Genomic DNA, 26,090 nt, shown 5'->3' with positions numbered 1-26,090 from the left:
ATAGAATATATTTGCACATTTTCTTTCTAAAATACCTTACTCATTGCCTGTAACGCACTGGCATTTAGGGCAGCAACGAAGGACCTCCATCGCTGGCAGTGCTCCACGGAGGCTTCCTCTTGGTTTTCACTACTGTCAGTCATGCAGGTCCCAGCTGGAGACTCAGGAATACTGTTACACTCAGAAGGATTCTTATTGCTGTTTTTGTAACACTTACATTTTTGATCAATTAGGGTTGTTAGCCCTGAGCTGTACCCTTGAACCTGGAGAACCACTCAGTCTGGCCTCTACCCTTTGACCTGTTCGGCATGGGTGACCCTACCAAGAGCCAAAGCATAAAGCCCCGACTCCAGCCAACTTAGCTCCCTGAGTCAACAAGGGACCATCGGTGCTGCCCTCCAGTGTTTGATTGGTGGAATGACAGACTGTATTGTGGCTGTCTGCACACTGCTAGGGACTGTACCTTCAATTGGCAGGATATACTGCTCAGGGTCTTGGACAATATATCTTTTTTTTTGGCTCACTATTTTGAATGTGCTGTATATGTTTTGCACCTTGCCCTAGGAGGACAACTGTTTTGTTTGGCTGTATTCATGTATGGTTGAATGATAATTGGACTTAAATTTGATTTGAAGCCTCTGAACCCAAAACAAGGTTGTGGTCCTCTCAGAGCTTCTAAAGTAATTGGGTTAAGAAAATAGTTTGTATCCAATGCATTACTCCTGAATAGTAGCTACAATCTAACGTATGAAGCACCAAAGACTAAGTTGTACAGAAAGATCCGACAAATAGTTAGACAAAGACAAGATGAAAGTTGAAAGATAAATACTGGCCAGGTTCAAATGTTCATTTATCATCAAAGTATGCATGCACTATGCAATTCTGAGATTCATCTTCTCTGGGGGGGCCATGAAACAAAGAAAACCAAGTAAGCCATTCAAAGAAAAATATCAAACTAACCCCCCACCACAAAAAAATGGCAACAAGATTGTCAACTCCCAACACCCCTTCCCCAGGCCGTAAAAAGAATGGGCAGAAACACAGAATATAAAAATCGTAAAACTAAAAGACTCCACAGTTCAATGAGAGAGAGAGAAAGAGGGAAAGAGAGAAAGAAAGAAACACAGAACTGAGGAAGAAGTACCAGATCTTTCTTCCTAGAACAAAAAAAAGCAAAGTCCATTTTAGATCAAAGTGCTCATAGTTTTTGCCAAATTCTAGGGATTGGGATTGAGCCAATTCCATTGCTTCTTTGAGTTTTGCTTCATTGTGTCTAAGCACTGTGGTGGAAGATGCATTTGTTAGGGAGAATGTTGGAGTTAGGACATATTAAAACAGAGTTGAGGAAGAGCTTCTTCTCCCAGAGAGTTGTGGAGGTGTGGAATGCACTGCCTCGGAAGACGGTGGAGGCCAATTCTCTGGATGCTTTCAAGAAGGAGCTAGATAGATATCTGATGGATAGGGGAATCAAGGGATATGGGGACAAGGCAGGGACTGGGTATTGATAGTGAATGATCAGCCATGATCTCAGAATGGCGGTGCAGACTCGAGGGGCCGAATGGTCTACTTCTGCACCTATTGTCTATAACTTCAGCAACCAACCCTCAGATCTGAATATGGATTGTAGATTAAATTTAAAATGCGGCTCAGAACAGGAAACATCCAATTCACTGGCATATGTCTGCATATGCATGAATGCAATCAACAGACAAAATAGAGCAAATTGTCCATACAGGAGGTATTTGCATATGCATGAATACGACAGTAATTAACACTTCTATTGGGTGCGTTTGTGGGAAGGTCCAGGCATTTGAAACCTGTACCTTACTCAAAGAAGTATTATGAGGACTGTAGAACGATAGAAATCGTTCTGTTACCTTTATGCATTTACTTATAAAATGTACTGTCATGTTGGGATCAGGACGTCTCTCCCTGAGTCTTTCACTCGAGTGACACCAAAGGCTGTCAGCTTATTTGTATGTGTGTATCGATTACAAGACTACTTTATATAGTAACCAGCTGCGACTCCTCGGTGATTTTGTTCACAACAGTGTTGACGTACTGTTGGTTCTGCGGCTATCTGTTTATCTCCCCCGATGCTGCGTGGCCTAATGAGTTTTGTTTAAGCATTCACTGCTTAACTGCCCAGAAAGCGGCAATGGGAAACCACTTCGGTGGAAGCATTTGCCAAAAACAACCCTGGTCATGGAAAGACCATGATCACCCACGGCATTCAACGAATGAACTGTTTCACTTAATCCAGAAAATATACCTCAGGCAAGGCGAAATCTCTAATAGCGTGACGACTTAAGAAAATGAGATACGTGACTTAAATGGGAGAATTTGGAAGCGTTTTAGAGGGACAGTCGCGTCCCTTCACATGAAGCTGCTGTTCCCACGCACTCCGTATGAATGGAACACGACGCGTGGGCGCGACCCGCCCCTCTCCTCAGCGCAGCCAATGAGAAAACAGCCGCCCTGAAACAGAGCCGCCAATTAGAGTGAGGAATCCTTGTCCCATGCAAATTTCATGCAAAAAAACCCACGATGGGCTTCCCGGCGGGTGGGCGGAGGTTCCGTATCGTCCAATGAAAAGGTGGTAGAGGAGGAGCCGGAGTGTGACGTCAGCCGCGTGGCCCCGCCTCCTCTCCGGCGGACCCCTCCTCCTGTTCGCGCTCGGGCTCGGTTGCTAGGGGGCTTCGTTCCCCGCCCCTCCCCCTCCCGGCCTCGGCCCTCGTCCCCTTCGTCCCCCGGTCCCCGAGCTCCGCCGGCCGGCTCATCTCGCCGTGCGAGTCCGCTCCGGAGTTGTCGGCCCATCACTCTCCTTCCCTCTCGGGACTATGTGGGAATTACAGGATGCCCAGTGGAAAGAAATTTAAGCCGACCAAATACATCCCGGTCTCGACAGCCGCCGCCTTGCTGGTGGGGGCCACCACCTTGTTCTTCGCATTCACGTAAGTCCCGGGGGAAGAGGGGTGGATATGCGGCGGCCGGAGGGGCGAGGTGGGACCAGAGTGGTCGGTTGACAGGAACCGCAGGCCCCCGCTGCTGCTGCTGATCCATTGTATTTATGCACCAAACAATGTCACAGAGAAATCGGATTGCATTGCAAATTACATTTCAGGTTTTAATGTGCCATGGGCGTGATTTATTTTACACATTCCCGATACTGATTATTATATGTGTTTTGCAAGTGTGGTGTCCAGTATATCGATGCGTAGTGTAGGATGACATGTACATGATAAATGTGTTTTCCTGCTACATGTCTGCATAGAGGTATACTGGTCTTGCGTATGCACAAAGTGCAAGTGTTGTATGTGTTATGTGGTAAAATATGCGGTGTGTATGTTATCTCTGGTGTCTTATGCATATGCTTAGATATACTAAGGAATGTACGTGTGTGTCTGTGGGAATTATATGAAGGACAGTCCTCTGGCATATCAGTTGTTGCAAATTGCTTTTTTAAATCTTTAGCAATACAGGCAGACACAAATACTACTGATGTATGAGAAGATATAACATTTGAGTTGTAATTCCTTTAATCATAGGAGAAGTGCCTTTAGTTTGTGAGAATTAGGAAGCTTTCAGCTGGCTTTTAAATTGTTCCTAATATGATGAAAAGGAATTTCAGTGTTTAACAAAAATGGCAAAAACGTTTATTTCTGCCTATTAAGATTTGGAAACTAGGATTTTTTTTTTGAATATTACATGACTGGTTTTCTAAGTGCTAATTCATTTTATAAAATTTGTATTGATCTAAATGATTATGGATTTTTAATATGCTGGTTCTCAGGGAAATCAATCTGAAATCTAATTTTGACAGTATTAATTTTGTGAAATACGAAGTATTGTATTAAAGTTTGTTCTAATACTTCACTTAGCAAGGAGGTGCCAGTCCAATATTAATGTAATTATATTTCTTCAATAATTATGCTGGAAGTTTTGATCAGTTTGGTTCTCTACTTACTGCCTATTACGTTGCTGGCATTTAGAGCAGCAGTGAAGGTCCTGTTCACGGTTTGCTTTGTCGAATCAGTAGCTTCCTCTCGGTTTTCAGTACTTTCAGTCATGCAAGTCCCTGATCAGGCTGAAATGGCTAACACGAGAGGGCACAGTTTTAAGGTGCTTGGAAGTATAGGTACAGAGGAGATGTCAGGGGTAAGTTTTTTTACCCAGAGGGTGGTGAGTGCATGGAATGGGCTGCTGGCGACAGTACTGGAGGCTCATGTGAAAAGGCCTTTTAAGAGACTCCTGGATAGGTACATGGAGCCTAGACATATTGAGGGGTATGGGTAACCCGAGGTAATTTCTAAAGTAAGTACACGTTCGGCACAACAACATGGGCTGAAGGCCCTGTATTGTGCTGTAGATTTTTCTATGTTTCTACGAGACTCAAGAATACTGTCACACACAGAATAGAAGGATTCTTCATTGCTGTTTTCGTAACTACTTTGAGCTGAGGTCCTTAACCTTGAGCTGAACACGTGAAACTGCAGGACTGGTGGACCACTCTTAGTCTGGCCTACCCTTTGACCTGTTTGGCATGGGTGACCTTACCATGAGTGAAAGCATAAAGCCCTGACTCCAGCCAACATAGCTCTCTGGGTCATTGAGGCACACAAGCCTCCAAACCATGAGTTGAGTTCATGTTGAGTTTATATTCTGTGCTTCAGTATAAAATCAAGTCAACAATACAAACTATTATTTTGATTTCATTCAGGATTTTCTTTCTCAGATTGATAAGTGGCCTGTTAGTTGAAAAGTTAACCCAAACTCTGTTTTCCCCTCAGTTTCCCTGTCACTGAAATTTCTTGTCCTGATTTGTATTTGATTCTCTGCTCCCACCCTTCCTGTGCTGCAAGAGACAGACTTTCCCACTACTGGATGGCCTCATTCTTAGGGTGGATTTATTATTCATTTATCTATCAGAATAGGCTCTGTTCAGCCACCCTAGCTTAGTCATTGGGCAATTTTCAATGACCAATTAACCTGCCTGTCGGTACAACTTTAGACTGTGGGGAGAAATCCACGTGTCACGGAGAGAATGTGCAAACTGCTTAGAGACAGTGGCAGGAATTGAACCCGGGTCACTTGTACTGTAAAGCGCTGTGCTAACCATTACATTATCGTGGATCCGTCACTTCAAATTTTTGGAGGAGGTACAGTAGCCTGAAGAGAGATGGTTAACAATCACTTAACTCTTTAGGAACAGCTTCTTCCCCACTGTCATCAGTTTTCTGAATGGTCTATAAACCCTACAACACTATCTTGCTCTCTTTAAGCACTGCCTATTTTTTAAAATATTTCAAATTCAAGTTTAATTATTATTCAATTATACATGAGTACAGCCAAATGAAACCTCTCTGCTCCAGACCCAAGATGAAAACCACAGTGCTGATAGTCACCCATAACACAGAGCACATAAGATAGCAGTCACACAAAACAATATGTAGCCCTAGTACCTGAGAGTCATGTCCTGTTGCATGGATGTTGTTGATAAGGCCAAGCTCTCAGCAGTCTGCAGACTAATACAGTCTAGCTTGTTGTCCACTGAATGAACACTGGATAGGGAGGGGGCCAGACCCCGTTCCAGCATGGATGCCGAGCCACACTACTTCTGACATCTCCCTCCTGGGTGGCTGCTACAGGCAACCCCGCGACACGAGGCCTTGTCCACACACCTCCTCTGCTTTCGGTCTTGCCAATGAACCAGTGAATCGGACTTGCAGTATTCTATATTACCTATGTCCGACAGGGTCTTGCAATCACAAGAAAAAATGTCCAAGACGATCACAAACAAGAGACAATCTGCAGATGCTGGAAATCCAAGCAACACATAAAAGGCTGGAGAAACACTTTGGGTCAGGCAACATCTATGGAAAAAAAGTGAACAGTTGATATTTTGGGCAGGGACCCTTCATCATTTTGTTTGTGTTTCCAAGACAGTCATTTGCTTTTTAAAAATTGTTTTGCTATTGTTTTAAAAATGTCCTTGCGTTTGCACACAGAATTCTGCCCTGTACATTTACGGTACTCCAGTATTTAAATGTAGTTTGACAGGAAAAGAATTAATTGTGCTGTGACTGCAAGAAATTCTTCTGCTGCATGACATTTGAAATTGGGTTTGGAAAACTTGTTTGGCAGGTCATTCTCGTCCACATCAATATTTTATTCAGATATCGAAAAGAAATGCAATAAAAGTGGACAGATAGATTTTGTTGTTGTTTTTTGAAGTTACGATTGTCAACATTTTTAAGAGTTGGAAGGTCTGTTGTCTGTGAGTCTGGGTCCAAGGACTCCAGTGGTGGACTGTCATGGGGTTGGAGGCCTGTTTGTGTGTATAAGTGAGCGAGAGGGAGGAAGGAGGCTTGTCTTGCCCTTATTGTTCTGTTTTGCTGCTTGAGTTGTTTTACTGAACATTGTGAGAATGCTACGTTGGCGCCAGAATGTTTAGGTTGTGTTGGTTGTTAACACGAATGACACATTTCATTGTATGTTTCGATGTTCATGTGGAGTCTACAGAGATTTGGCATGACGTCTAAAATTTTGACAAACTTATAAAGAAGTGTAATAGAGAGTGAGTGTATTGACTGGCTGCATCATGGCCTGGTATGGAAACACTAATGCCTTTGAATGAAAAATTCTACCAAAGGTAGTGGATTCGGCCCAATGCATCATAGTTAAAGCCCTCCCAACTATTTGAGCACATCTACATGAAACACTGTCACAGAAAAGCAGCATCCATCATCAGGGATCCCCACCACCCAGGCCATGCTCTCTTCTCACTGCTACCATCAGGCAGAAGGTACAAGAGCCTCAGGATTCACACCACCAGGTTCAGGAACAGTTACTACCCCTCAACCATCGAGCTCTTGAACAAAGGGGATAACTACACTTGCTTGCCCCATCATTAAGCTGTTTCTACAACCCGTGATCTCACTTTAAGGACTCCTTATCATATTATTTCATGTTCTCAATATTTATTGCTATTTATTTATATTTGCATTTGCACAGTTTGTTGTCTTCTGCACTCTGGTTGATCTTTCATTGAACCTGTTATAGTTACTCTACTATAGATTTGTTGAGTATGCCTGCAGGAAAATGAATCTCAGGGTTGTATATGTGACAGAGATGTATTTTGATAATAACATTTACTTTGAATTTTGTGGTGAATAAATGAATTTGTTTCCTGTAAAGATTTTATTCTGGCAATGTAGGATGGTTTATATGAGGAAATCAGCAGATGCTGGAAATTCAAGCAACACACACAAAATGCTGGTGGAACGCAGCAGGCCAGGCAGCATCTATAGGGAGAAGCGATGTCGACGTTTCAGGCTGAGGGTCTCGACAGTGCTTCTCCCTATAGATGCTGCCTGGCCTGCTGTGTTCCACCAGCATTTTGTGTGTGTTGCTAAGATGGTTTATATTGTACAGTATTAACACTGGACATCATCTGCTTCCTCTGAATTTTTTTTTGTTTATGATAGACTGCGTGAAGGTGAAAATGAATACAATTTCAGATAACTTGTATCATGTTGGAATTTGGAGAAACAAGAAATTAACTTTTATTGAATATAATGCATTTAATTTCATAACGGTGCTGATGCTTTGCAATAGTTCAACTAAGCTAACACTGTTTTGTTGACGATTTTCATTTGTGCTCAGTGTCTGAGGCTTCTTGCTTAGAGTGTCCAACAATAATCAGCCAGCATTGATGGATTCCTGTAGCCCTGATACCGTTTCTCCATGACCGCATTGTCCTGGTGAAACCTTTCACTAAGCTCGTCACTGATGGTGCCAAGATTTCCAGGGAAGAGGTCTAAATGGGAATGCTGAAAAATGAATCTTTAGTGACTGGTACTTAATGGTTTTGTATACTTGGAGCATGTTGTCAGCCAGTTGCATGTAGTTAGTTATCAAGAAAAAATTTTAACAACATCGTCAAATGACTTCCATGTGATTTTCTCCAGTCCAACCAGAAGTTCTTTGAATTGCCGGTTGTTGATGACCTGTTTGATTAGTGGACCAACAAAAATGGCATCAGTTATTCTGACTTGAATAATGAATTAAAGTAACAAATGTATGTGATTTGTTTTTTAAAAAGGTGTATTATAGGTAAATATCATAGTGATTTTCATGATCAGCCGCCCAAAATCCATAAGATGCACCTTTTCAATATTTTTATTAGTTTCTACATAGAAGAATACAGAGTACAAGAAAGTATATATAAAAGGTCAGAAAAGATAAAACAAAAACTACTAGTTACATTATATCTGTTCATAATAACAATTACATTACCCCGTATTCATATAAGTTAATCAATAGTTATATTGAACTTTACTAATTCATTACAAAAGAAAAAAAGTCTAACCCCTACCAAGACCGAAGCTGTTCATTAAGGAGAAAAGAAAGTAAATACCTTCTTGTGTAATAAAAATTAGTAATAGCCAACATCTGAGTTTAAATAACAAATTGAAGGTTTTGAAAATAATTCAGAAAGGTCCCCACAATGTTTGAAAGTCTTGACAAGATTCAGAAATTGAACAAACAATCTTCTCTAAATCTAAACATGACGTAACGTCGCATAACCATTGAGCTTGAATAGGAGGAAGAACATCTTTCATTTAAACAAAAGTGTCCTCCTAGCTACAAGAGAGCCAAAGGCCAAATATGTAAATCAGATGCCTTCAACTTAATATCTTGTCCTGCAACAATACCAAATATGCCGTCAGAGGGTTAGGCTTAAAATTAACTTTAAAAAGTAAGGAAAAAGTTTGAAAAACTTCCTTACAATATTTTTCAAGATTCGAGCAAGTCCAAAACATATGAATTAATGAAGCATTATTAATGAATCCATTGTTACATCTGTCACAGTAGGGAGATGTAGCTGAATAAAAATGAGATAGCTCATCCTTAGTCATATGAGCTCTCTGTACCACCTTAAATTGTATGAGGGAATGACAAGCACATAGTGATGAAGTATTAACCCAAAATGCACCTAAAAGTATTCAGGAAGCAAAATCTTTGTTGTCCAGTACCATGCAAATTAGCTGCCATTTCCCCCTTTTTATTCTCAATTATTTTAAATGTGATGAATGTTTCCCAACCTTTCCCTGTACTTATGTCAAATGCTCAGACTATGAAACTGGACATTAGGTCCCTTTCTTGATTGCTGCTTTCCAATTTAGTGCATGAGGTGCTTGCTTGGTGGAGGATGAATTGAGTGGGAATAGTACTGTGGCTGAAATAGAGGACTGCAAAGTTTCAGCTTTAAAAACTTTCTGCTGTATTGGTCCAACAATGTTTTGCATTTGTCTTACTTTGAGTTGCATATGTGGATTGAAGTCTCTGATTCTGTGCTGAAGCAAAGGTCCTCATTCTTTTTTCCAGTCCTGCTGAAGGATTTTGGCTCAAAGCATCGACTGTTCTTTACCCATAGATGCTGCATGGCCTGCTGAGTTCCTGTAGCATATTGTGTATTGAATTTATACTGGTGTTGTCACAGCTAAAAATTCTAGAAGTAGATGGTGTGGAACTTCCAATATTTCAAATTTAAATTATTTTCTAACTCCCCTTCCATAAAGCCTAATTTGTTTACCATAGTTGAAAATGCAACTCTGATTTTATAGAAGAAATCACAGATCCCTGCATTAGACCTTTGTATAACTGATGTTACAATCTTTTTTCTTCTATTCCCCTTGTGGAGCACAAATAGAACATCCAAGTCTTCAGTACTTGTAACGGGCTTCATGGGTACTTCACCTCTCTTCCCTCTCACTCATGATGTTCAAACTGTGAGATAGAATCTGGGAAAATGTCCACTTGATCTTGGTCCCACACTACCAGGTTCAGGAACAGTTATTGCCCTTCAACTGTCCGTCTCTTGAACCAGTGTGGATAACTTCACTCACCCCAGCACTGAACTGATGGCCGAACACAGCCTATGGATTCGCTTTCAAGAACTGTACAGCTCGCATTCTCAGGATTCTGTGCCTGTGCCTCTGTGTCTCTATTTGCATCATTCCTTGTCATTTGCACATGGGTTGTTTGACCGTCTCTGTGTGTAGTTCTTTTTTTGTTGTTTTAGGTTAGTTTAGTGTGTTTTTTCTTTTATACATACTTTTAATACATGAATTTACTTTGAACTTTTCAACCTGGGGTCCACAGACCTCTTGCTTAATGGTAATGGTCCATGGCATAAAAAAGGTTGAGAACCCCTAGCAACTGTGGATCTTGAACAAATGATCTGTAAGCAGATGAGCAATGCTGCTGTTTGGGCTGATTTGGTACTTAAACCTTGTAGTCTTTTTGGGTGGATGTTAGTTTTGATGCAAAAGGCACTTTAGTATTACTGGAATTCGATGAAGGAACGATGTCTATACACTAAGTTCCCCGTTTGCACTTGTTGCTGTTCAAAATTATAAATGTGGAAACCAACAACAGTCAGTGGGACCCAGGTATAGTTTTGATATTATGGGTCTGTCTCCAGAATATCAGTGAGGAAGACTGTGGATTGCATGAGATGCCATCTGAGAGTTTATTTCATTCTAATATCGCCAGGGTTTGTCCTTGTTCAGTATGTTCATTGTAATATTTTCAACTTTGAAGTCTGCGTCATATGTATACCCACTTCATTCTACAGAAGTGCAGTAGAGAGCATTCCAATAGTTGCATCACTGCATGGTACAGAAACTGTACTATGGCAGACAGGAAAGTTCTACAGTGGGTACTCAAAACTGCCTTGGGCATTTCCAGCACCAGCCTACTGGCTCTCAAGGACATATAGAGAAAAGGGCCAGTAATATCATGAAGGATGGCACCCACCCACTCATGGACCACCAGAATGAGGTGTAATGTCACTGGCGTATGTCATGAAAGTTGCAGCAGCAATACAATGCACTACATAATAATACAAAAAAAAGATTTACAGTGAGTATACACATATTAAAAATGTGGTTCAAAATTAGAAGATAGTAGTGACATGGTGTTCGTGGTTTCAATGTCCATTCAGAAATCAGATGGCGGAGGGGAAGAAGCTGTTCCTGAATTGTTGAGTATGTGCCTTCAGGCTTCTGTACCTCCTCCCTGATGGTAGCAATGAGAAGAAGGCATGTCGTGGGTGATGGGGCTGCTTAATAATGGATGTCACCTTTTTGAGGCATCACTTTTTGATGTTCTGGATACTGTGGAGGCTACTGCCCATGACGTAGCTGACTAAGTGTACAACTGTCTGCAGCTTATTGATCCTGTGCAGTAGCCTCCCATATCAGACAGTGATGCAGCCAGTTAGAATGCTGTCCAGCTACAGTCACTTTCCTCAAGCAGTAAGGCTGATCAACACCTCCACCCACCAACCACCACTATTTTATCATTTCCTGTCAGTTACCTTATCTACAGACATTCTTGTGCCTAGTGTCACTCTATGTATATAAGCTATCTTATTTATTTATACATTGTGTTTTTATTATTCTCTTTATCTTTTGTGGTGTATTGGACCGTAGTTATTTCATTCTCCTTTACACTTGGGTACTGGAAATTGCATTAAACAATCATGAACAAATGCAGTGTGGTAGGCAAGTTTTCTGCATAAACAGTTTTAATCTAAATCCCTCCTGATCTTTAGCTCATCTCCCAGCTGTGGAAGGCTGTTGGCCAACTGCATTGTTTAATCAGTTGTAGGGAGGCTCCTTGTTCTATCCCTCCAACAAAAACAAATGTTCATTTTCAGAGTAACTTTAACATGCTGAAACATCTGAAGGCACTCAAATGTTGACAATCAAACAGTGGCACTGTGCCCCCAGGGAGGTACTGACCTGGGTGCCAAAGCTTGATAAGAGAAATCTTCAGCGATGAAGGTGGAGAGGTTTAATGTTGCAAATTTCAGAGCAATTAAAATTGGAGATAAGACTTTGGGAACACAATTGGAGGGATGCAGATACTGAAGACAAGGAAATATCTCAAATAAAGAGGAATTAGACTGCAAAGAAATTTGAAAACAAGTATGAGATTGTATGGATAGTGTTGGGCTGGCCAATGTTGACTCAGCTGTTATCTGTGTAATATACTTCACAGATTGTTTAAAGTGTCTGGACTGATCTGCAGAGAATGACCAGTTGCAGACATGTCTTTCCTTCGGTTTCATATACAAAAAGAAACAGGTCTACAGACAGCAGAAGGTTGAGGTCCACAAAAAAATCATGACATAAAGAAAATGTTGAGTGGAAAGAGTGCATTAACTGCCACTGCCTGTAAGCAGTTTCTGTGTTCTCCTGTGATCACGTGGGTTTCTTCTGGGTGCTTCTGTTTCCTCCCACCATCCAATAGCAAACCAGTTGATAGGTTAATTGGTCATTCTATATTGTCCCTTGTTTAAACTAGGATTAAATCGGGGTGGGGTGGGGGGATTGCCAGGTGGTGTGGCTCAATAAATAAATAAAGAAATGACTTGCTGACAATGGTGATGCATGGCACAAACACTCAAAGGCCCTTACTGGCGACAGCCAAGAATGGAGTGGGCTTATCAAGCTCAGAGAGGCACTTAGTACCATTTGGAAGGCACAGTTTCAAGAGTTGCTTCTTCTCTTGATGTCAGTGCCCTTGGCAACCAACGAATAGCAAACTGCCTGGTGTAGCATCACTGCTATCCCAGGCTGACAAAAGGCCATACGCCAGCTGAAAACAATTCTTCTTGCCGATATCTAAGTCTTCAGTTACAAATTCACAGCCTAATCTCCTACAATTTAGAGTACAATATGCCAGGTGGTTGGGCCTTGGGTGTTTGCTGCTTGTTGGTGTCTGTTTTGTTGTGTCCTGTGTTGTTCTACTGAGCACAGTGGGCACACTATGTTGGTGTTGGAATGTGTGGTACTGCTGGAGGGCAGTGTCCAGCACATCCGTGGAATGCGTTGGTCATTGATGTAAACAATGCATTTCTCAGTATGTTTTGATGTGAGTATTATGAATCAAGCTAATCTTTTTAAAAATCTTAATAAACTTTGCTTCCTCCCAAACTATCTACTTGTTCCACTGATTGGGTACCTCGTTCCTCGCTGGTGGTAGTCTGCAAGTCCAGCATTAGTCTCATCAGTCAGCTCACAATCTATATGGCTGGAGTGGAATAGGAGCAAAGTCATTGTTATCACTGATGGACTGCCAAAGAATTTTTCAGTCTGTAGTGGGTGTATGGGGTGTCCATAGAGGGGCAGCTTCTGGTGAAGGGGCTTATTATGTCCATTCTGGGGCAGCTCACTCACCTTTGGTCCCCACTGAACACTTGGCTCTTACCTGCAGCATGTGACAGCAACTACACCCCAGTACACAGCTTCGACGGTCGGCTTAAACCAGATGAGGGTAGCTGGCAGCCTCACACCCTGGTAAGATAGGGACACACCTGCCCTAGCATGCAGAGTCAGCTCTGGTGTGCTGGTTAGATGAGATCTATTATGAAATCCAGTGGCCAGGAAGATGGCACTGCAATACGCCATGGAGAGCGAAGGGCATGACAATGCACAGAAAATGTCATGGTTATCCATTGTAACCAAGGAAGACCCCGGTTTGTGACGTTTGTTTGTAATATTGGAGCTGCCTTCCAAGGTCAAGAGAATGGAACTGCCCAGGTGCAATGGCTTTTCCACTTTAAAAACTCATAGAAAATCAAGTTTAATATCACTGTCGTATATTACATTTCGTATTTCATTTCGTAATTTCGTATGTGAAATTTGTTGTTTTGTGGCAGCAGTACAATGTAATATATTATAGAGGAAAAATCTGAATTATAGCAAGTATATATCTAAAGTAGCTAAGTAGTGCAAGAATAAAAAAAAGTAGTGAGGTAGTGTTCATGGGTTCACTGCCCATTCAGAAATCGTATGGCAGAGGGGAAGAAGCTGTTCCTGAATCGCTGAGTGTGTGTGTTCATGCTTGTGTACCCCCTCCCTGACGATAGCAATGAGAAGAGGTTTCTTATCATTGTCCACACAATGGACAACCACCACCACAGTGGCTGTTTAGTGAGTGCAGGGCCGATGTGTAAATGAACCTTGATTTGGACAGAAAATTATCAAAGGTATAAGAAGGTATCAGCTAGGAAGGCATTGGAATAGTTTACAAGTAATAATGACCTAGTTGAAGGTTACAGTAATGATGGAAAAAGGTGAGTCATGTTTGTGGAATTTGGCAGTATTGTGTTGTGGAGGATACACCGTTGCCTTTCTTTTAACTCTCACACTCCCTATTGCAGCTGAGGTTTAGGAGCTTACCATATGGAGAATCGTGAACAGCAATATATGTTTTTCCCTCTCTTTGTGTCATACTTTAGGTATGATGTATATTAAGTATAGTACTAACACCACGAGCTCTTCCAGTTTTTTGCAGCTTGCTAATTTTTCACAGATTTTTAAATAGTACATGTTTTATCAGCAAATTTGATCATTGCCTGTGGCCCACAGACTGTGTACTTGGCTCATATAATTGTCTTTGATTTTTTTAAAATCTTTTTGTTTATTGTTCTCTTGGAGTAGACTTGTAATTTGAACGTTAGTTCTGGGAATATTGGGTGAAATAAAAACAAAAGATGGTATTGGGCAGACCCAGCACGTTAGAGAGTGGCTGTGGAAGGAGAAACTGAGATAATAGTTCTGGTTAAAGATTTTCTGTATTTGGTTGAGATTACTTTCACCTGAGGTCCATTCACTGAGGTGAGGATTAAATAAGGGAAGGAGCTGAAGGTGCGGCTTAAAGTGCCAGAAAGACCTGCGTTTAAAAAAAAAATTGCTTTCATGCTAGCATGCCTCCTCGGCATTAGAATGCTAGATTTAACATTGCTGTAATTCATTTTGTTGAAGTTCTTTCATCTTTTACAGGAATGGGATTTTATACCTCTACCTTGATGTTTAATTTCGTGGTTTTTTTGTTATCTGCTTGCAAGGTTTTGTAGTTATGACAGTATGACTTCTTGTGGGCAGAAGATTTCAATTTGCCAGTACATCTGTTCCGAGTTGTCCATTTTTCATTTTCCTGTTGGCTATAAACACCTTTTCAATTGAGAATGTGTAAGGCTTCCGGAGCCTTGCTAAAAATGATGGCTTCCCAGGTGTCTCTGGAGATTGCATCATTTGCAAGGGCAATGTTAATAGGAGCCAGACCTGGTGTTAAAAGCCGTATAAAGCCTTCTGGCAGTTCTCAGCGACTCATTCTGTCCACACAGACTGGGATGGTTTTAAAATAATTCTACAATGTCTTTAGGCCTTTAACCTGGAGTTTTACACATCCACCATCATCTGGAGGTCCCATCGCTGGAAGGGTTCACTGAGAGGGACTGTCATCACCACTTCTGGTTACTAAGAGATAGTCATTCTTGCCAATGCTGCTGATGTGCTGAGAACTAATATGAAACAAAATAGCCCATTGCCATTGGGATCTAAAGCTATTCTGCAGCATAGGGAAGTTTTGAATTTTCATTTGAAGTCCAGACTGTTCTGTTCAATAATTTAACAAATGAAAATTATAAAATATACTTTGGTATATTTAGTTCTATATATTTTACACTTAGTTTTTAAAGTAATTTCAAAGTAAATTTATTGTCAAAGTGCATATACATCACTGTGTAAAATCTTGGAATTCATTTTTCTTGAGGACATACTCAATAAATCTATATAACAATAACAGAATCAATGAAAGACTGTCCAACTTGAACATTCGACAAAAGTGCAGAAGACAACAAACTGCAAATAAAGAAAGAGTTATACATAAGCAATAAATATCAAGGGCAAGAAATGAAGAGTCCATTGATTATGGGAACACCAACTTCAAGTGAAGTTGAGTTTGATTCAAGAGCCTGATGGTTGAGGGGGTAATAACTTTCTGAACCTGGTGGTGTGAGTCCTGAGGCTCCTGTACCACCTTCCTGATGGCAGCAGTGAGAAAAGAGCATGTCCTGTGTGTTGGTGGTGTTTGTTGATGATGGACGCTGCTTTCCTGTGATGGCGTTTCACGTAGATGTGCTCAGTGGTGGAGGGGGAGGGGCTTTACCTGTGATGGACTGGGCCGTATCTACTACCTTTTGTAAGATTTTCCATTCAAGGGAATTGGTTTTTCCCTATCAGGCTATGATGTAGCCAGTCAATTTACTCTCCACTACACATCTATAGAAGCTGTTAAACATCTGTTAATGCATAGTATTTAGTATTCTATATCTTCAAGAATAAATGTTTAATTTATATAAATGTGCCTGCATAGGCTCACTGTACACATATAACACTTATGCAGTATTTTGGTGTGTATAAAGGTGCTGTAAAATTGGAAGTTGTTCACTTCAAAATTATCTTTGAAGTGAAATTAGATCTCACCCAAACAAAAGATTTTCAATGGATTTTCACTGTACATATGACAATACTAAACCAATACAGACCTATGAATATTATTGTCTGTATTCTATTGTTCATGTTATGTCTTTGCAAAGTGAAAATATTATTCTGTTGACAAAGAGGCACTCTGTTGGTCAAGTGTGACTATGGATGTTGCATCCAAGCTGTCTATGTGATACGCAAGCCAGGGTAGTGTGATTTGGAGAGCAGGCTGTTCCTCGTGTAGCAGTTTACCCCTCTCCATGTAGCTGATGAATCCAAAGGAATGGCAGAGTCCGATGTAGTTTGGCACCAGCAGTGTCAGAGGAGTTGCCAGCCAGCGTTTAACTCAACATAGGGAATGCCCTGGGGACCCCAACTCTGGATTTATCCTCTCGGTTTACTCCCGAAGCCTTCCCTATGCGTAGCTATAGCTGCAAGGCAAAGCAGCAGAGGTTTGACGTTAGAGTTTTCCTTCCTAGATGAGCTGCCAACTATGAGTGATAAGTCCCATCTGCCTGAAGTGACTTGTTTTAAGGCGCCAGTAACCCACCTTTCCCCTTGTCTTGTCAATAGATGTTTAAAAGCAATTAATAAAAGCAATTAATGCCTTTGATAAATATTTCTAGAGTTTATAAATATGGTCAGTTGTTATAACTTATGTCTGTTTTCTGATTATCTTGGAAACCTGTAATTCCCATGTTATACTGTACAAGATTGATAATTCATTTTTAAATATATTCTTTATTTCTAGTTGTGTTCTGTTAGTTGGTCTAAGTAAGGCTTGGCTACAAATTTCCCTTATCAACCCTTTATTAGGGAGAGATTGAATAGAATTCAATTTGATATAAAACTCTGGTGGTTATCCACCCTGTCCAATGATGATAGGAAATCTATGGGGCAGAGTTTTTAAAGTGGAAAACCATTGTATAGGGGCAGTTTCACACTCTCAACCTCAGAGGTCTGGGTTCAGTGGTACGAACGAGCATTGCAAACTGGGGTCTTCCTTGGTTGCAGTAGATGATCATAACTCCTTGTCATGTGCTTCGCTCTCCATGGAGTGTCGCAGTACTGCTTTTCTAGCCATTGGATCTCCTTGTAGATATCATCTGCTCATGCTAAGACAGGTGTGTCTGCATCTCACCTCGCCTGGTTTAGCCCACCCGTCAAAGTGGTGTACATTTATAGTGTTGAACTATGTGTACGAGTGTGTATGGTGTTGACTTTTGAGTTGTGCTTAGAGGATTAAGGTATGATAAACATAATAGAGTCAATTCTGACACAGCAAATTCAGTAGAAATCAGCAGTTAGCTGCCCAGCAGGCTGTGTTTACAAGGTTATTTGCCATTTCCAGCCCTGAAAATGAAAGAATTTTGGTAAATGTGGGTAAATAAAGTTGTCTTATTGAATAGACCTGGAAGTTTGAATGGGTACTTTTTTCCTGAAATGTGGAAGTGTTGATCCATGGCTTCCTCTTATGTCAAGAAGAGGCCACCCTCAGGGTGGAGGAGCAGCATCTCTTTGGATTCCATTGGATACCCTCCAACATGACGGAGGAGATGCATATTATCTCCTTCCAGTTTAAAAAAAATACCCCCTTCCTCTATTCCCCACTCTGACCTTTACCTCTTCTCACTTGCCTATCACCTCCCCCGGGTCCCCTCCTCTTTCCCATTCTCTTATGGTCCACTCTCCTTTCCTATGGGATTCCATTTTCTCCGAACCTTTATCTTTCACAGCCACCTGGCTTCACTTTTCAGCTTCCAGCTATTCTCCTTCCACTCCCTCCAGTTTTTCTTCCCCCTTCCTTTCTAGTCCTGAAGAAGGGTCTTGGCCCAAAATGACTGTTTATTCATTTCCATAGATGTTGCCCGAGTTCTTCAAGCATTTTGTGTGTGTTTCTTTTTTCTGTTGTCTATTGGGCAGAATTATTTTTTTCTTGTATGTGGTTCTTATAGTTGAAAAGCCAAGCTGTCAAATTTTGGGCATACATAATTGGAAAAAAAGTACCTGAAGAATACTGCTCTTAATGTTACTGTATTCTACCCAGGATTTGACAGTTTCAGGGGTTTGAAGGAAAAAGTTAGCAGAGAGGGAACTTAAATCATCAAACCCATAACTGGGAAAGGATGGAGAATCATCAGGATCATTTTTATTTTAAAATATCCCAATGGCTGCTTGCTCAGATTCAGTTTCATTTATCAAAACGTACAGTAAAATGTGTTGTTTACTTTAACCACCAAAATAACATGCTGCATTAGTGCATGGCATGGGGACTGCACTGCAATGGGCAGGAAGGTTCTACAATGGGTGGTCAAAATTGCCCAGTGCATCACCTGGCACCAGCCTCCTAATCACCAAGGATGGAGATATCTATATACTGTACACACAAATAATTTATTTATATAAGATACCTTGTGAATTTAGATTATATATTTTTATTGTTGTATTCTTTATCTTAATGTATTTTTTGTGCTGTATCAGATCTGGAGTAGCAATTTTTTTGTTCTGCTTTACACTTGTGTACTGGAAATGATATTAAGCAATCTTGAATCTTAAACCTAAGGATATACTGGGGCAGTACATTCCAGCACTAACATAGCATAGCCCATAATGTTATTTCTCTGACACTTGCAGAGAAGTATTGACATTTTCCTCTGCAACTATCATTGCTGGGCTGTTGTCTGTAATAACAGAGAGGAAGATGCACCAATAGCATTTCTCCTGAGATTTCCATTTTTCTACGTGCTAAAACAAACTAAACATTTCTTCAGTTTCAAAGAGTTACAGGCAAAATGCTAATTTACTGCTGTACTCAATATGACTTCCTTGAGATTTGTGGGTGCAGTGCTTTTCAAGACTGTTCTACAAAACATTGAACCTGAAATAGCACCACAGCACAGAAATGGGCATTTTGGCCCATCTAGTCCATGTCAGCCTGATTTTCTGCCTAGTTGCATTGACTTGCCTCCAGACCACAGCCCTCCATACCCCTCCTGTCAATGTACAAACCCAAACTTCCCATAACTGCTGCAATTGTGCCCTCAACCACCAGACTCTCACCACTCTAAGTGAAGAAGTTCCCCTTTCAGTATTTCACCTTTCATCCTTACCCCATGACCTCAAGGTCTAGTCTCACTCAACAGGCAGAGTGCAAGAGAGGAGCTGGCAAAATAGATTAGGAGAAGATGTTTGCAGGTAGAACAGATCTAACGAGAAGGAATCTTTTACAAGAGTTGGGAAGAGTTTAGATCAAATGTGTTCCAGTAAGGGCGAAAGACAGAGGGCAACTCTGTACAACCCTGTACAACCCATGATAGAGTTACAGAAAAATACAGCATGGACACAGGCCCTTTGGCCCATCTAGTATGTACTGAACCATTTAAATTGCCTAGTCCCATCGAGCTGCACCTGGACCATTGAAATTGAACTCACATGCACCACTTGCTTTGACAGTTCATTCCACTCTCTCTCAACCCTCTGAGTGAAGGAGTTTCCCTTCGAGGTCCCCTTAAACTTTTCACCTTTCACCTTAACCTATGACCTCTAGTTGTAGTCCCACCTGACTTCAATAGAAAAAGCCTGCTTGCATTTACCCTATCTATAGCTCTCATTATTTGGTATAATCTATCAAATCTCCTCTAAATCTTCATGGAAAAAATACTTCCCCTTTCACTCAGGTCCTGACAACATCCTTGTAAGTTTTCACTATACTCTTTCAAACCTATGAATATCTTTCCTATAGATACATTTACAAATAATATATATCTCTAGTTCTTGCTTGCTCTTCATCTGATTTATCCAATGGATCCTTTTTACTTGTGTAAAGCCCCAGATAATAATTTCCAGAAAAATCGAGGTTGTCTTTCATTCTGCCATTGAGTCAGTTTTCACTTTTTAACAACTTGCTAGACTTTCTTGATCCAAACTGCACAATTATTTTCTAATTGCTGCAGGTTTCATAGAATAAAATAACAAATTAATGACTTGTAATTTCATAGACTGTTTTGTAATGATGGGCAAGTATTTTGCCCTCTGATTGTTCAACACTAAGTTGGAAGCTTGTTGCCCCAGCAATTGGCCAAAGATGCGGCAAACCCTCCACTTGCAATCTGATCCCTCTGCTACAATGCTGAGTTGCTGTTAAATCCAAATCCATCACTGGTAAAGCCCTCCCATGTTTCATACACATCTACTGTCAGAGGAAAGCAGCATCCATCATCAGAGATCCTCACCATCCAGAACGTGCTCTCTTCTCGCTGCTACCATCAGGTAGAAGGTACAGGAATCTCAAGACTCACATCACCAGGTTCAGGAATCAGTTATTACCCCTCAGCCATCAGGCTCTTGAACCAAAGAGGATAAATTCACTCAATGTCACTTGAGCACTCTTCATCTCATGTTCTCAATATTTATTGCTTATGTTATGAACCCTGTAACTGGGTTACTTACCAGCAAAGATAGAGACATCCATTGAAGTCTGATGATACTATTTTTAACAGTATTAATAAAAATACACGAAAATAATATCAATGCAAATATACAGATAATATACATCGTCAATACTAAATCTAAAAGTGCGGGTATATTAATAATCAATAAGAAATAAGCTCTATCGTTGTCTAGGGGATAATGAATGGTCCGATGGAAATATAAAGTTTGTTCAGTTCATGCAGGCTGCAGCCGTTGGGGACTGCTATGTTGCAATTGTTGGAGAGAGAGAGAGATTTAGGAGAATAACTTGCCGGCTTTCCTTTATGATTTTGATCCGTCAGGTGTCTCATTGACATGGCTGTTCAGTTGTGACCTCTCCTTTAGCTAAACCGTTCTTCCATGGTGAGCCCGCCACCCAGGCAATGGAGGACGCACACGAGCCCCCACCGGCTTTCGCTATCAAACGCTGTCACGGGAATTCTAGCGTTTCTCCTGGTGCGTCTCAAGGGGTGTTCCCCGACTCCTCTTTTATCCTCACTCACAGGGTCTCAGATGTCATTCAGGTTGGGATGATACAATCCCTCAACCAGACCACTCTGGTTGTCCTCTGAGGGGGTTTCAATGAATAGTACAGTACTCAATACACAACTCCGTCTCCAAGAGACAATGGCCGTTATCAGTGGTTCCATTCCGCTGATGTCAGGACATATTCCAAACCTGGTGTATTCTGGATGTCTCTCTCTCATTTCCTGGGTCTCAGACCCAAAATAATAGCGAGCTTGCGATTCTCAAAAAGGAGGGGGGCGACTTTGTACCCTTCGGCCCCTCAGAGTTGCTTCACATTCGTAACACTTATTTAGTATAATTATTTCTTTTTGTATTTGCACAGCTGTCTTTTGCACACTAGTTAAATGCCCAAATTGGTGCAGTCTTTCATTGATTCTGTTATCAATTTATTGAGTATGCCCACAAGAATAAGAATCTCACAGTTGTAAGTGGTGACTTTTATAATAAATTTACATTGAATTTTGAAGTGTAATGATCAAAGCTGATAGATGAAGTGTAAAAAAAAACAGCTTTTTTGTTTTGTATTCTCTGTTGTAAAAAATTGTGAATAATTTGTTTTTTTTGTGAGTGCTGTTTATGAGCCTATTTGTCTTTGACACTGCTGCAAGTAAGTTTTTCATTGTACGTATGCATATCGCAGTAAACTTTGGCTTAACAATAATAACTGCATTTTTAAAAACAAAACCTTGTACATTGTTTTAGAAAGCACAGTTGGGTGTAATTTGTACCCATAGCTTCTGATTCCCATAATATCTGAAATTATGGAAATGTAAGTGAAGGTAAACTGGATTTGTGCCTTGGTTATTTAAATTTTAAGTCTAACGAGTACAGTGCTTCAATTACATTCCACCAAAGGTATTTTTGTATTGTAACTTGACTCACTGTGCCTGTTAAGCCACTGGCATTTAGGGCAGCAATGAAAGTCCTCCCTCTCTGGTGGTATTCAGGGCTTCCTTCATAATGTCAGTAGATTCCTCTTAGTTTTCACTACTGTCAGTCAAGCAAGAACCAGATGGAGACTCAGGAATACTGTCGCACTCAGTAGAAGGATTCTTCATCGCTGTTTTCATAACAGTTTTGTTTTACCAGTCAGGGTTGTTAACCCTGAGCTGAACGCCTAAACTTAAGAGGACAGTAGACCGCTCTTAGTCTGTCCTCTACCATGGACCTGTTTGGCATGGGTGTTCCTACCAAGACCCAAAGCATAAGGCGTTGACTCCAGCCAACATAGCTCTCTGGGTCATTGAGGCACGCAAGCCTCACAACCCAACGACAAGGATGTGGTCCTCTTGGAGGAGCTTGACTAGTTTCCACGTCGCAACTGTCAAATAACTCAATGGCTTGAATTTATAGAGATTTATATGGTGTTTCAGATTAATACGACTGAATAATAAAGCTTGTTTAAAATTTTCACCTTCTATTCCCTCTTCGGCTATTAACTCTGCTATGATAAGGACTGAGATTAGATCATTCATACAGTAACTGGGAAGCATTGAAGTGCAGTTGCTCATGCCTGAGCCATTTCTGTATTCCTGCTTTCCTCCCACTGCTTCAGTCTGATTTCTGCTCTACATTTGGGGATATCTGTGTAAAAATGGAAAAAAGAAGTGCTGCCAGTTAAGAATTGCTAAATTTGACATTCTGTCTCATGAGTCCAAATTCTATTTTGCAGCACTTGCATAATTAGGTTTGCAAATTATAATCTCACTTTCAGTGTATTAATTGAGACTTCTGCTCTTTCTGGTCATTGAGGTATATCTGTGGGTATAGAACATGGCTTCCCAACCTGGGGTCCATGGACACCTTGGTTAATTATAGGGTCCATGGCATTAAAAAGGGTTGGGAACTCCTTGTATAGAAGGATGACTTGCAATAGAGGGGGGATGGTGAAAACTTTTTCATATTTACTAATTTCTTTGAGATGTGGCTGTCACTAGAATGTTTGTATTTATTGTCCATCCCTCATTACACTTGAGAAGGTGGGGGGAATCCTACTTTCTTAAACTGGTGTAATCTGCTGAGGATGTCCCTGCATTACTATGCTTGGATTTAGACACAAGGGATGGTAGTATACACCAGTATCAGGATGGGGTAGGACTTGCAAAATGGTGGTCCCATGTGCAGGCTGTCCTTCAAGGTGGTCTTGGTAGTAGAGGTCGCTCTGTTTTCAGAGTAGCCAGTGTGCACACTTGCAGTTCATTTGGCAGGTTGGCTTGTCTTGAGCCATATTAGTAATGAAGATTAAATTCCACTTGTGCTTGTCTTGTGAATTTGGAATCAATCAGGTTAAGACAATCCCTTCTTAACAGTGCTGTTGACATCACTGTTAATGTTCACATCATCAAACCCAGCTACAGTGGTTGTTCTGAACATGTAGCCCATGGATTGCAGGTAACCTGATCAGCACTCCACCTGAGCAAGTTGACATGCCTTTGATAATATGCATATTAAATAGGTGCCTGAGAAATACATTATGTGGGGGTGTCCTGTTTTGACACCTCACAGACTGTAAAAGTTATAGCTCATGGGTTGGAAACCTACAGTATGTAAGGTGGCACTTTGAAGCCAGTGTGTTGCAATATCCAGGGTATGGCCTTTGAATATGTGTTGATATTCATGAGCGATATTTCTGTCCGTCTCTTACTGGTGAGAGAGAGCCTGTCTGAGATGTTGATGTGTTGTGATGGGCAGTGGTTTTTGATGGACTCTAGATCATGGTCTTTGGGGGCTTTGCATTTACTTGCATGGTGGGTGGTAGGGAGTTGATACTGAAGCAAATGGGGGAGGGTTGATGCTTTTGCTGCTGTTTCTGAGGGAGAGGGGCTTTGGGGGTTTTAATATTTTCTGTCATTCTTTCTTTGCGGTTTTTTCTGTTTTATGGCTGTCTGTGAAGAGTGTGAATTTCAGGTTGTATACTTTATAGATACTCCAATATTAAATTGAACCATTGATTATCATCTTTATCCCGAATTTCCTCTCTAAGATTGCATTAGGGGTCTTTGGTGAAAGTACTCTCTCTACACTCATGACTGTATAGCACTGTGTTGACAGGATTTCAGATGATGTTGAGGAGGTTTACAGGAGTGAGGTAGGTCAGCTGTTTGAATGGTGCTGCAACAACGTTCTCACACCTGAAGCCACCACGTCAAAGGAACTAATTGTGGACTTTCAGGAAAGGGAGTTGAGTTATTGATTGTGCAAAATTCAGTCACGTTCCAGATAGATGGTGACAAAAGTTTATTATGTGTATCTTGCTCCGACATATTGCAAATTTCCTTAATCTATCTTCTGCATCAGTAATTGTTATATTATAATCTAGCTGCTTGATCATTTGAAATGTTGTCTTTGTTTTAGTTGGACAACCTGTAGCTAATGGCACTGTAATTAGATCATGATGAAATGAAAACTCTGTGAGGGTGATTTTTGAGGTTAGGGCATGTACCAAGTAACTTCAGCCACCAACCTTCAGATCTGAATATAGACAGTAGATTAGATTTAAAATGCAGCTCTGGACAAAGGCCCCCTAGAGCTGCAAAAATAGCAGTTGATTGAAGGACCAGACAATGTTGATTAACTTTGGAATGTGGGTGTGAAGGTGATGTGAAAGTTCTATGTAATTCAAAGGAAACATTGTAGATGCATTGTAAATATAGAATTGTCCTTTGATTTTTACCATATAAAATGTCATGTAGTGTTAGGTCAAACAGGCCTCTCCTTCTGAAAGGGTCTCAATATGATGCCTGCTATGTCCCAATTGTTGAATGAAGAGCCTGCTTCATATCTACCAGTACTTTTCTTGGTGACTTTGTTTACATGACAACAGACTCCAGGGTACATTTTGAAATTGTAATTTGCTTTTTATTTCAGTAGTGGGTGATTCAGGAATACTACATTACTTTTTGGGGTGAAAAAAGTTTAACCTTTTGCTTTAAATATGCCTATCTATATAATCGACAGAATGGTTAAAATTAATTGATAAACTGTAATTTTGGCCAAGTGTTTCTCAAGCAGAATATTACCAAAAGTAATTTGATTTGGAATGGAAAAGGTGGGAGTAAGGTCCTTAAAGCCCGAAGGCACACACTTACTGATTCAGCAACAACTTCTTCCCCTCTGCCATCTGATTTCTGAATGGATATTGAACCCATGAACATGACCTCACTTTTTTTTTGGCACTACTTATTTAACTATTTAATATATGTATATATAATTTTACTATAATTCATGTTTTTTCCTTGATTGTTATGTATTACACTGCTGCAAAGACATCATGACATATGCCAGTAATATTAAACCTGATCCTGATTCTGATTGTGGAGCACACATTTTAAATTCAGTCTGTTGGAAGAACTTTCATATTTCTGTGCTTAATTTTCTGATAATCTTACGGTGACCCATGAAAAGGGATATTTTTCTTTGCCCATCAAATCTGATTAATTTTATACTGTGAGCTGCTCAAAGTGTGAGCACATAACAACAGTGTTGACAGAACTAAGTTTTCCTCCTTAACTAATAACATTTATGGATTTGAATGGTTAGCAAAACTCTGTACTGGTAGTCACATCTGATTATTTAAATTGGTGAACTCAGCAGGTCAGACAGCATCTATGGAAATGAATAAATAGTCAATGTTTAGGGCCAAGACCCTTCATTAGGGCTGGAAAGGAATGGAGAAGGAGCCAGAATATTCTTTCTAATTATTCAAATCATGTTTATAATTACATGTAGGAAAATGTATAGCTCTGA

The 26,090-nt window shown here is 40.6% G+C and overlaps 1 protein-coding gene across 1 annotated transcript in view; it reads left to right on the top strand.

Annotated features, from left to right (window-relative positions):
• The first annotated feature begins 2,664 nt into the window (after nucleotides 1-2,664).
• The window catches only part of zdhhc8b (zinc finger DHHC-type palmitoyltransferase 8b), a 340,879-nt gene continuing 317,453 nt past the window's right edge, over nucleotides 2,665-26,090 (top strand). The window contains exon 1 of the mRNA XM_059994651.1: nucleotides 2,665-2,954. Coding sequence (XP_059850634.1) covers nucleotides 2,857-2,954 — 98 coding nt within the window. The 5' untranslated portion in view covers nucleotides 2,665-2,856. The remainder of the gene's footprint in view (nucleotides 2,955-26,090) is intronic.

Source organism: Hypanus sabinus, chromosome 18 (genome assembly GCF_030144855.1).
Source record: "Hypanus sabinus isolate sHypSab1 chromosome 18, sHypSab1.hap1, whole genome shotgun sequence".
NCBI classification, from domain to species: domain Eukaryota; kingdom Metazoa; phylum Chordata; class Chondrichthyes; order Myliobatiformes; family Dasyatidae; genus Hypanus; species Hypanus sabinus.
Note: the sequence above shows the minus strand (reverse complement) of the source record. Positions and strands in the feature narration are given on the sequence as shown.